Source organism: Lissotriton helveticus, chromosome 11 (genome assembly GCF_964261635.1).
Source record: "Lissotriton helveticus chromosome 11, aLisHel1.1, whole genome shotgun sequence".
Classification (NCBI taxonomy): Eukaryota; Metazoa; Chordata; class Amphibia; order Caudata; family Salamandridae; genus Lissotriton; species Lissotriton helveticus.
In genome coordinates this window covers 195,616,833-195,630,022 of record NC_136072.1, presented here as the reverse complement: position 1 = coordinate 195,630,022, position 13,190 = coordinate 195,616,833, and the positions used below count along the sequence as shown (strand labels likewise).

At 43.3% G+C, this 13,190-nt stretch overlaps 1 protein-coding gene across 1 annotated transcript in view; it reads left to right on the top strand.

The window, feature by feature from the left end:
- The window catches only part of GFM1 (G elongation factor mitochondrial 1), a 176,600-nt gene that overhangs the window by 11,490 nt on the left and 151,920 nt on the right, over nucleotides 1-13,190 (top strand). The window contains exons 2-4 of the mRNA XM_078667074.1: nucleotides 878-1,030; nucleotides 7,044-7,176; nucleotides 8,236-8,440. Coding sequence (XP_078523200.1) covers nucleotides 878-1,030; nucleotides 7,044-7,176; nucleotides 8,236-8,440 — 491 coding nt within the window. The remainder of the gene's footprint in view (nucleotides 1-877; nucleotides 1,031-7,043; nucleotides 7,177-8,235; nucleotides 8,441-13,190) is intronic.

The following is a 13,190-nucleotide window of genomic DNA, read 5'->3' as shown; positions in this document are numbered from 1 at the left end:
TTGCTACAGGTTGCCCCAAAAATGTGTCCTGCTGTCAAATATTTCCGAGGTATTAGAGATTTGTCATTTTGCACACTTGTCCATGGTTATATGATCCATCGTTGTTATCCTGTTGAGTATAATTTGAAGAACTGTCCAGTCTTGTCCCTTCCTGAAAGTGTCTCTGTGTTGGCCACTGAAAACGTATGATAACCCAATAACATCAAGTTGACCAGAGCATGGACTAAACATGGTCGTAGAAGTATGTGATGTTGTATAGAATAGTTCGCTTTCTCTTATCAAAAGAACACAAACCACTTATTCATTTTTCCTGTTTTGTCCGGTTAGACTTTCAGTGCAGAATTGGAAGTTTTTTGAATGTTTGATTCTGTAGGGGTCAGCTAAATGAAACGGAGTTTCTGTAGGCTGACTATTTTTGAGCCTCCTGAAGTTAGATGGAAATATTATTTTGCTTGCTAAATAATATTTTTAAAGTCCGTACATGAATAAAAGCCATGGGTATGATAATATCATTAATATTTCAGTACTCCTATTAACTGAATCCATGTCTCATTTTGTCCTCCAGGGCTTAACCTTTTGAAAGTAAATCCTATTGATCTCTTCCCCCTCAGACTCTCTGATCTCGCCTACATAAGCATTGCTTCAATATGTGTAACTCAATTCTCTAACAACACTAATTTGCAACTAACTGCACTGCTTACATCCGGTACTAGAAACCAACTATAGCTTCCTTAGAGTAGTGTGCTACCGCTCCACTAAGCACTTAAACGACTCGTCAGGGCTAGTACAATATTATATAAATCTACAGTACAATAACAAGTTTTTAGATAATGAAACGGCAGAGAAATGTACTAATGTTTACCTTTTTGTCTTTCAGATCGCATTGAACAGCTGCAGGCATTGTTCTTCTGGAATTTTTCCAAATGAAAAGATACGCAACATTGGAATATCTGCCCATATTGACTCTGGAAAAACCACCTTAACGGAGAGAATTCTTTACTACACAGGCAGAATATCGCAAATGCACGAGGTATTTTGCTTTTTGTTCAATCAATTTGTAACAAATGTTTCTCTTTAATTAAAATGTGTGCTTTCATTTTAGAAGCTTGTTCTAAGTCGTTTCAAATATTTGTAGCACTGCTTATGTATGTTTCTACTTTTCATAATACTTGTTTGAGGAGTTGGGTCTCTATTGTAAACATTTATGCTTATCTCTTTGCGATAATGCAAGGCAAATACTAGTACAAGGTATACATAATTCCCTTTCCAATATTACATAGCAACGTCTACCTCTCTATGGGTTGCAAGTCTTTTTTACTAGTTTCAATCTGATTTATCCTCTGTGTTTTAAAGTTTCTCATGGTTTAAAGTAGTCTTGTTACTAAAACAAGTTGTAGGCCTGAACAGGTCAAAATGGCAACTAAAAAGCAACTTCACACTCAAAAAGAGAACACGGTGACAGATCTCCTCCTCCCTAGGATCAAAGTATCAAACTCCCTAATGCTGTCCCACCTAGACTTTGCAACACACTCTACACTGGATTCACAAATAGCCAACCGTCAGCATATCCAGAATGCCTGAGCAAGACAAGTACTTAGTCTGTATACATAACCATATAACCACTGCCATGAAGGCGTTGCATTGGGCAACTGTAGCAAGAAGCATATTTCTCAAAGTCCTGTGTGTTGCTCACAAGGCAGGCCACGGTTCTAAGGATTGCTGGGGTTGTAATGCTATGCTTCATTCTCAGAAATATTTGATGAAATTGCTGAATAACCCCGAATAACCCCAAAAAACCCCATTAAAAGGAATTGTGGGCTTTACATTTTGGGTTTCAAAAACAAATGTAACATTCCCCAAATAATTACTGCAGCTGAAGCTGTTATGTTGGTCTATATTTCTGTTGAAGAAATTCCTCTGGAATGTAGAATGAGATAAATACACTAAGGCAGAGCCTTTTTCTTTTGCCCCACAACTGGAACTATTTCTTATTGTAGAAGATCATTAACGTACTGTCTAGTGGAATTTCTAGTTTTCTACAATCTACCAAGCTCAGAAACAGAATCAGCTAGACATTAAGGGCCTAATTATGAGTTTGGCAGTCTGACTACTGCAAAACTTGCGGTGGCGCGCTGGCCACTGCTACCCCGGCGGTCCGACTGCCGGATTAGAACTTGGGCTTTCGGACCACCATAGCACTGACGCAGCTGCCAGGGATCAGAAATAGATATATTACAACTTTCCTCACTGCTAGCGGTCTCGTGGAGGTTTTTACTTTATGAAACTGCTGAAACTGCTGGTGGTGAGGAAAGTAGGGCCCCCTCTTAGCCCTGTGCACAGGGGGGGCATGCAACATGTGCTATACTATGTGCATGCACCCCATTCCCGCACGGCATTGGCTGCACAGTCCATGCCGTGCTGTAAAGTGTACTGTTGGTCCTGCGGCTGTGCAGTTTAAGGCTCACATATAAGCCTTTAAACTGCAGTGCCGCTGGATCACCACGCTGCCTGCCAGACCAGGATGATACTTAATATCTGGCGGGCAGCAGCCCTGTTTGACAGTGTGGGAGCGGGGCAGTGGCATGGCAGTCCGCACCCACACCAGCAAATTCGTAATCGGGCCATACATCCAATTATTAATACTTGCATTTTCAGGTTTCTAAATTTCTTTTTAGAACTTCCTGCCTGCACTGATGACATTTTAAGTTGTGACTTCCTGCGTTGAACTTTTGGGGTCGCTTTTCTGAGCTCAGAAACCCCACACTTTACAAAAAAAGAGTGTATTTTCCGTAAGTGAACGCTTCATCTTTGGTTTGTTTCACTCCTATATTGCATTTTGCACACGCATGCATCCTGAGAAGACACCAAGTCTATCGTCTCAATGGTTACTCCTAAGAGAAGTTCATGTCGCCGTTCTTTTTTCTGGGAGGACCTTATAAAAACTGTATACATCCATCAGTTTTTTTCCCTATTTCCTTTTCCAGAGGGGGGAAGAAAATAAATAATGTATGATATGTTGCTTGCATGTGACCCAGAGCATTAGTGAGATAATAGCAACAAGTACAGCTTTGGCATATTTACTTTGATCCAGCACCTCAGTACCAAGCATGCATCTGCACCATCACCTCATTACACCTCATCTGCATCTCATTCACATCCACATCACAAGCATCTGTATAACAGAATTCCCGCTGGAGTACTCACAAACGTAGAAGGAAATGTGGAGGAGCGCGTTCACAAAACAGAGATGTGCTGCAAACACTGCAGTGAAATATATATATATATTTTTTGGTGAGCAGCCAACAATCTACGTTTACAAGAAGTCAATGCTTACAACAGGAAGTTTTAAACTTTTTATTAGTATTTATTAAACAATTGAGGTTTCCCTCTCTATAAAGGCTGTGGTACTGCATACATCCCCCTAATATTTTTCGGTATTTTTTTAGGGTCATCCTCTAGCCTTGTAGATCAGCAGCTGAAGCAGTCTACCTTCAAAGCATTCCTGTTTCCTTCGAACAATTCCCCCATAACATTGCAGATCCAGACTTTGGTAAAATCCCCATATTCTGTTTGACACCTAAGGCACATCGATAGATTCTGCCTATTTCTAAATTGTTGCGTGACGATTTGGGTTCTGTATGGAGCTAGCACCGGTAATAAATTAAAGGTGTATATATAGACGTGATTTGAATAGTCCAAATGTTTCTAAGGTTTTGTGCAAAGATGGATTTCACGGAATGCTTCTGACTCAAGCCCAAGTATATCCCACCCATTGAAACCCACTGTGGGTTCCACCAGTAGGAGGAGCAGTGTACCCACCCAAAGAGAAGTTTTTTATTTTATTTCAGCTGTTCTCTTGTATTGCCAAAGAAATTATCGCAGTAATGAAGTCAGATATTTAAAAAAGGGATGGAAGGCAGAATGGAAGTTCTACAGGATGCAGAGGTCCCTGGCAGGGCCATAATTCTTATAAGTGCAATCCTACCCAGTTAAGAGAAACAAAGTTGGTTCAGAAGAAGGATGTTTTTTTGAGCTGCCAAACATGCGTGCAGTTTTTTCCGACCATGCCTTTCTCACTTCCCGGGCTACGTATATCCATAGATTTTTAAAGCGACTGTGAACTATCCTAATCTGGTATTGCGAGACCTATTCCACATTTTTCTCCTAAACGCTGAGGAAACACTTGACTTATCCCACTTTAATCAGACCCCTGTGTCCTGCCCAAATTTATTTGAATACTGTTTGTGAGTGTGAATAACTCGGGTGAGCGAGTCATATCAGCAGATCTGGATATAAAGTGCCTTTATCTTTAACTTCCGGGGTCCAGCAGTAACCTCTGTTTCTTCTTTTTGCAGCAGCCATGCCTCTAATGCTCTATCTCCAGTTAGCAAAGCAGCAGAAATGCTCTTAGTGTATTTTGTGGGTTTTGTTGGGCTTGTGGATGGTTCTCAGAATTGTTTGTAAACTGTTGGTGAATTAAAGGTTAAGATATACAAAATACATTCTCTGAGTAACCCTTTAATGTGTGCCTGACAACTTTTTATGACACTAATTTCTCATAAACTACTGAACAGATTTTCAGCAAACCAAGCAGTTTGGTGGAATCAATTGTTTTTCCTGTAGTAGAGAGCAAAGTTTCCTGTGAGATTGAACATTTAAAATCGTTGCTTTTTTGACTCCCACTAGATTAATGTTTTCACCTTAAAGGATCAGCTCAGAATTGGGCCTACTTTAACCTAGAATATATGCAGCTATGGTATAATTTTGAGTTTTATATAGTGCTAGCTAGACCCGAAGGTATTAGAGCGCTTTACATGTTATGTGATAACGTTTGCAAGAGATACATAAGGGGATTCATAAGAGTCATAGTTGAACAATACAGCATTAATTGGTAATAAAGTCACACAAGCATAACACAAGGATGCACCGAGGAATGGCATCTGGACAGACTAGGAGATCGAAACAGTCACACGCCTATCCTGAAGGAACCAGCCAAAGAGGGAAACTCAGAACAGCCCATGCGTGCGCCGAAGAACCTCTAAGCTGCAAAATCAAAGACTATGCGAGGCCCAGGGGAGGTGTGGCACCAGAATAGCATCCAATGTGTCTGTTCCTTACTGGCAGGGGAGGTGATGCGTCGATTCCTTACTGCTACAGGGGACATGGTGCGTCAATTGCTTACTGCTAGGCAACAAAGGTGATATCAATACAGTAGTAAGCAATATAACAGTGAAAGTAATTGACTTTCTGCACGGTTTGTGATGTTCTAATGTTTGCAAAGCTTGGTACACACCTTAATGGCATTAGCCACAGAACCAAATGAGTCCAGCTAAACGTCTAGTGACATGTTTGAAAATGATTTCTATTCATGAGCACAGGTTGAAACACACAGGATACTGTAACAAAGGGGTGATGAAATATTACTTCCAAAAGTACTACTATGGAAGAAGTTAGTAACATTTAAAGTTTGCAAACTTTCGAAACAGTACCGTAATATCCATTGCACAAGAAAGAGTGATGTGGTACATCTAGTGATTGAAAATGAACTTACGTGTGTTCTTGAGTTCACACTTTTTTTTAGAACAGTGAACACCGGTTTCAAACATGGACTGGCCCACAATAATTGCTGATGACCCACTAGGTTTGCGATAAACCACAAGGTTCTTTTGGTGTCTGACAAGTCCGTCCATCATCACCTTTGGGTTTTCTAAGTTGGTTAGCTGGACCACTGCAACTACAGGGGTAGACGAAAGGAGATAATGGTTGTGCGTTGTGGCAAGTGCTTGCCAGGCATAATATCCAATCCTTCTTACTTTCTGCAGTTCTTCTCTCAGCGGACTACCTCTGTCACGTTTGAGCAACTTCAGTAGATATTTTCAAACAGATGCAATCGGGATCATTCTTTGGCCAGCCTCCGTTTTATCTCTGAGAGGTAGAGTGCAATTTAAGGTACTCTCTTTTTGTCTGTTATCTATGGCTGGGTTTTTCTTTGCAGCCGGGAAATCGTCATCCGGGCAGTCCAGCAGAGTTTTACCTAGGCCTTCAAGTTTAGCACTAATAAGGAGGAAGCGGACAGCCTTTAGCCCCGCACTCTGAATACGCCAGCAAAGCTTACACAAAGTCAAGACCAAAAGATGATTGGTGAGCTGGACTGAAGCTCCAGCTTATATTTAGTAAGCCAGACAGTACCTCAACAACCCACTGCCAACCTCAGTCAAGTGCATGTTACAGTTTCTGAAGTCCAGCTAACCTGGCTAGTTTAATGTGTACTTCCTCTAGAGAATAGTCTGGGAAGACCCTCGCCACAGAGTGCTCTATAGAGGCCAGTGACTAATGACTTGGGTCAGTGTGTGTGTGTGTTTTTTTTTTTGTTTTTGACTCTCTTCCACCCATGTTCATTTTGTGATACCCCTTGTATTAATTGTTGTTTTTTTGCGCACTGATTTTATTGACAGTGGTGGCTTTTCCTTGCAAAAGCACAATCAATATCAAGTGTTCCTCGTGTTCTGTTTTGGATCGAAAACCTGCTGCTTCAGTCCAGTGTGGACTATCGAAAGAATATACATTATGACCGCTAATTAGAGTCAATTTATATTTTCAATTTCCTGGTCCATTTTATGGGTTGAGTAGTGGCAGTCGTTGAGACAGATTGTTAGAACATCATCTCTGTTTACGTACCAAACGCAGGTTTAAATTCTGGCTATCTACTTTTTCAGTTATTTACTTTGCCATCCTGAATTTCCATTGCAGAAGATTTTGCATCTCTTTAGATCCTACTTTAGACTAAAACGTTTAATCCGTGTTCTACTCCGCAAAATACTACTTATAAGGGTGGTGTGATTAAAAATAAAATAAAAAAAAATTGTTTATTTGTTTGATGATATGTGAAGACAGGTCAGTTAAAGTAAGTGTATTGTTAGCTGTGTGTATAGAAATGCTCGAACTCAAACCACTGAGTGTTGTTGCCTTTCTACATTATTAGCTGAAATATTGAATTTGGAGCAGTAGGAGTTTGCATGTACTGAAAACCTGTTTGTGTCCAGGTAAAAGGAAAAGATGGGGTTGGTGCTGTAATGGATTCCATGGAACTAGAGCGACAGCGAGGAATCACAATTCAGTCTGCTGCCACCTACACAAAATGGAAAGATACCAATATTAATATAATCGATACACCAGGTATGCTGAAAAATAGATTTTTGGTTGCGATTTTATCAGAATACCCACGGCATGCCATAGCTGACGGAACACAATGTTGAGCAATTGAACATTTATTTCTTGTTTCTAGTAAGTGTTCTCACAAGAATAAAATCTTTCCCAGATATTAGACGAAATGATTATATTGTTAAATTATTGTGATATTGGTTCAAACGCGATCTAATTATTAAATGTTTATGGCCTGCCTAGCTATACCCTGCCTAGGTTGGCAGGGTTTATTCAGGCGTAAGTCCCTTGCTCACTTTGCCACTGGATTCAAGATAGCCTGGCTGATTAGGGTTATGAACCCGAAACCGGTCCCAGGATGCTTGTTTCCGGTCCAGGGAAGACCTGGCTTGGCAGTTCGGGCTGGACTGTTCCCCTGAGGCACAGGGTCAGACTGATTTGCATATGGCCATGTCTGAACTGGGGTGGCGGAGTGAGCTAAAGAATGGTGATGGATTAAACCCAGATCAGTTGACTGGGGGTGAGTGTTTGATTTGCTCAAACGCTCCGTCCATCATCCCCTTTTGTATCGCTTTGTTCGCCCTAAGTTGGCAGGGTATGCTCAGACGTGAGTTCCTTGCTCACTTTGCAAATGGATTCAAGATAGCCTAGCTGATGAGGGTTATGAACCCGAAACCGGTCCCAGAATGCTTGTTTCCAGTCCAGGGAAGACATGGCTTGGCAGTTCGGGCTGGACTGTTCCCATAAGGCACAGGGTCAGACTGATTTGCATATGGCCATGTCTGAACTGGGGTGGCGAAGTGAGCTAAAGAATGGTGATGGATTAAACCCAGATCAGTTGACTGGGGGTGAGTGTTTGATTTGCTCAAACGCTCCGTCCATCATCCCCTTTTGTATGGCTTTATTGTACATTTGCATCATTTGTTGACTACCATTGAAAAATTTTATATGTTATTTATGCACATGAAATCCTTTACTCGTTGTTCTATTCATTCTGTTCTTTCTCTTTGTGTGGGTTCTTTTTACTTTTTGTCTTTTACCGTAAGTCAATCTCCAATGCACACTCTCTTGCAGGACATGTGGATTTTACAATAGAAGTGGAAAGATCTCTGCGAGTCCTTGATGGAGCCGTGCTGGTCGTGTGTGCTGTTGGGGGAATCCAGTGCCAGACTATGACTGTAAACCGGCAAATGAAACGCTACAATGTCCCATTTCTTACCTTTATCAACAAATTGGATAGGGCAGGTGCCAATCCAGTTAGGGCAATGCAGCAGCTGAGGTGAGTATTTAACTTGTGCATCTGCAAAAAAAGTCAAAAGATTATTCGAGACTCTTGCAGTATTACAGTAGCTCTATCCACGCGAGCACAGAATATCCATAATTTGTTTAGTTTCTCTTTTTATTCAGGTTTTTATGACTGCTGTGGGTTTGTGCTATTTAGCTTATTCGTCCCACGTTTTGAAATCCATGTTCCTCCTGCCTTATGTTATGTCATGTGTTCTGGCAAACCTTTAAACAAGACAATCTCCTGTCTTTCAGGAAAAGCCTTAAGACCTGGCTTTTCAGCCTTTAGTGTGCTTGGTTTCTGCTCTGACTTCCTCTACAGATCTGTACAGCGCTGGGACACTCTGCTCGAGTAGCCGTGCGCTATATAAATCACCGTCATAACATAACATAACAAGTGACTGTTCGTGTCCATTTTTATTCAATATTTTAGATCAGTAAGCAGACATAATACTGATCCTGTTGGGGGTTAAATACAGAAATGTTTATATAAGGAGAAAAGGAGACTGAATGGCCTCAGGAGATGTGTGTGACCTATTCGTGTTTCCTCTTTGGTGTTACTCATGATCTACACAAACGGTTGGCCTGGCAAAAGTCAGAATTCAACATTTAATAATCAGTCTAACATCCAAGGTCTTTGTTGCAAGATTATCTGCAACCTCAGTCTTGCAGCTCAAAAAGAGACAAATTGTTAGTAAATCGGTTTATTAGTTTTATATTCCACCAATAGCAGGAAGCAGTGCCATATCTTGATCATAGGACTCCCATCCTTACAACAGCTAAAAAGAATTGTCCTTATTATCATAGTTCTTTTGCCTATCAAGATTGACCTATATCAAAGAAGTTAATTTAAACATAAATCCTAAATCTCACATGGGTCCGGTGTTCTGTTTAATACCACAGTTAGCCTAGTTAGGTCTCGCTCGAAAGCGCGCGAATCGCGTTCTAGCTCGAGAACTATAGTCAGCTCAGCGTCGGCTCAGCTTACAACAAGCCAAAGTGGAGACAAGAGATGGGCGCGCGCGTGAGATAGGTAAACTCGGATCATGAGTGTGTGCGATGACATAGGTCTGTCTCATGGATTGCGGTCTATCTATCTATCTATCGCCCTCACTCTATCTATCTTCAGACCTCCCTCTATCTATTGCCCTCCCTCTATCTATTGCCCTCCCTCTATCTATCGCCCTCACTCTATCTAGCGCCCTCCCTCTATCTATCGCCCTCACTCTATCTATCGCACCACCACAGCATCACTCAGGGGCACCACAACATCACTATGCGCTACCACAGCATCACTGAACGCCACAGCATCACTGAACGCCACAGCATCACTGAACGCCACAGCATCACTGAACGCCACAGCACCACTGAACGCCACAGCACCACTGAACGCCACAGCACCACTGAACGCCACAGCACCACTGAACGCCACAGCACCATCACTGGTCGCCACTACACCATCACTGGTCGCCACTACACCATCACTGGTCGCCACTACACCATCACTGGTCGCCACTACACCATCACTGGTCGCCACTACAACATCACTGGTCGCCACTACAACATCACTGGTCGCCACTACAACATCACTGGTCGCCACTACAACATCACTGGTCGCCACTACAACATCACTGGTCGCCACTACAACATCACTGGTCGCCACTACAACATCACTGGTCGCCACTACAACATCACTGGTCGCCACTACAACATCACTGGTCGCCACTACAACATCACTGGTCGCCACTACAACATCACTGGTCGCCACTACAACATCACTGGTCGCCACTACAACATCACTGGTCGCCACTACAACATCACTCGTCGCCATTACAACATCACTCGTCGCCACTACAGCATCAATCTGTTCAACTATTCAACAACTGGTTCAAATATGTTCTCTCAATGTTTCAAGCTGTATTACAAATGTCACAATTTTTTTTTAATATTTCACTTCTGTTCTTGGATCTTCGTCACACGTTGCTCCGAGGTCTCTCGAGGACACTGCCTGACCGGTGCAGCCGATTTTGGGGCTGACGCCGGCAGGTTAGAAAGGTCGCCATCTTGGGGAGGAAGGAAGGAAGAGGGTAGCGGTCCAGTTGTTGGACGCTTCTCGACCTCTCCCACTGGATAAAAGGATGACACCCTCCCGTCCGCGCAGCGGACGGGCGCAGCGGGTGCGCCGGCGGTGCGCCGAAGGCGCGCCAAAGGCAAGCCCATCTGCGCCCGTCCGCGACGGGACCAGGGGCCCCAAACCCTGGTCAAAATCCTACTTATGTCTATGAGTCCACGTTACTACATCAACTCCGAGCCCAAGTCGCCCCTCCCTGTCTTAATTCTTGGAACCCCACAACAAAACACTTCTCATGTCAGCACTGTGCCTTCCGACCCCCATCTCTTGTCCCTGCACCTAAGTACCATATGCTCTTGGCAAATTGTAGGTCCCTTCCCAAGCACTCCACGGAGATTTGTCTACTTCTATCCGAGAGGGAACCTGATGCGTTGTTCCTTACGGAAACATGGCTCCACTCAGACTCGGACCCCGATATTATACAAACACTCCCCACGGGGTACCAAATATATCGAGTGGACCGCCCGACTGGGAAAGGTGGAGGTATTGCAATTATACATAAAGATCGCTACAAATGCCGTAGTAATCCTAACGGTCTACCTAGCTGTGAAAACCTATCCTTCTCACTAGACTTGTCCCCTACATGCTCCTTTTCAGGGACTCTTATATACCGACCACCTGGCAGCTCCGGCAACTTTATTAATAATCTCCCCTCTTCCATAGCTAACGAAGTCTGCTGCCTCCCAAATTACACTCTGCTGGGGGATTTAAACGTTCATCTGGACGATCTCTCGGACCCTGCCGCCATGGAACTATTAAATTGCCTAGAAGCAATTGGACTCTCCCAGCGTGTTGAAGAAGCCACTCACTCTAGGGGACATCTTCTAGACCCCATATTCAGCAATTGCCCACAGCTTAAAGTTAACCCCCCCATCCCTCTCCCCTGGTCCGACCATTTTCTGATCCCATTTACATGGTCTCCGCAAATTTCTCACACTGCTTCCCCCCTGATACCCTATAGAGACCGTAAATGGCCAAGGCTCAATCATACACAATGGGCCAATATTCTAGAAACCTCCACCCCAGCATGCAACGGTGACCCTACAGTCAGTAATGATAATTTTAATACATGGATCTCTCACTCTCTGGACCGTATCCTCCCATTCACAAATCTAAAATTGAAACACAAGTCAAAAAACGCACCCTGGTATACTCAAGATCTCCATGATATGAAGAAAGAATGCAGGAAACTGGAAAGGAAATGGCGCCTTGATTATTCATCACTAAACAAAGATGCTTATCGATTGGCTATAAAACTTTACAAAACCAACATAAAAATTGCTCAGTCTATCTATTACGATAACAAAATAAATGCGGCGACATCACAACCAAAAGAAATTTATCGAATAGCTAAATCTCTTTTAAAAATTCCGGATAAACTACCTGACCCTCTCACTGCTCAAATCCGGTGCAACGAACAGGCAGAATATTTTTACAGCAAAATAGCCACAATATATGCATCCTTCCCTCTTGTCCCTCTTATTCAAACGGGTCCACTGGACATAGTTCCACCCCTCTCGGCTGCCCTGGAGGCCTTTCCACCTTTAGAACCCACGCTGCTTGAATCTATTATACTCCAGGTGAAATCCGGATCCCCTGACGACCCAGCCCCCGCACAATCCTTGAGGCTCGTTACACCCTCCATTCTGCCTATAATCTCTAATTTAATTAATGCCTCTTTATCATCAGGCATTGTTCCACCAAGGTGGAAACAAGCAACGGTAAGAGCTCTTTTAAAAAAAGCCAATTTGGACCAGTCAAACCCTGGAAACTATCGTCCAATCTCTCTGCTGCCATGGATCAGTAAGCTTGCAGAGAAATATGTAAATTCCATTCTTACAGAATTTCTAGAAAGCAATAACTTTTGGACATTTCGCAAACCGGGTTTCGACCCATGCATGGGACCGAAACAGCGCTTTTGGCCGTGACAGAAGGAGCGAGAATGATTACGGACGTAGGCGGCACTGCAGCTATCATTCTGCTGGACCTCAGTGCCGCCTTCGATACCGTAAATCATGACATCCTTCTTCAGAGGATGTCAGAACTCGGAATCGATTCGGGGGTAAAGGCTTGGATTCACTCCTTTCTATCAGACCGATCTTTTCGAGTCTGTGAGGGAAGTGTTACATCGCCCAGCAAAGCACTCAGTTGTGGGGTTCCTCAGGGCTCCTCCCTGAGCCCCACACTGTTTAATATTTACATGCGCCCCCTTGCTGAGATCGTCCGCCCTTTCGGTGTCCAAATCGTATCATACGCTGACGACACCCAGCTGGTGGTATCACTGAATCATCCATCAACTCAGCCAAGTAATCTAAGGGGTTGCATGGAAGCAATTGGCACCTGGATGTCCCAGTCATATTTAAAATTAAACGGAGACAAAACGGAGCTGATGATATTGGGCAACTCTCCGACAAAATCCATAGACTCCATCTGGCCATCCTCCTTGGGTCCTGCCCCCGAACCCAAGGACACCATCAAGAGCTTGGGTATCTGGATGGACAAATCATTCACATTTAGTCAACAAGCAGTCAAACTCTCTGCTACCTGCCTAGCCATCCTTAGGCTCATTCGCAAGATCCTCCCACTCCTCTCTTCAAAGCAAAACAAATCATGG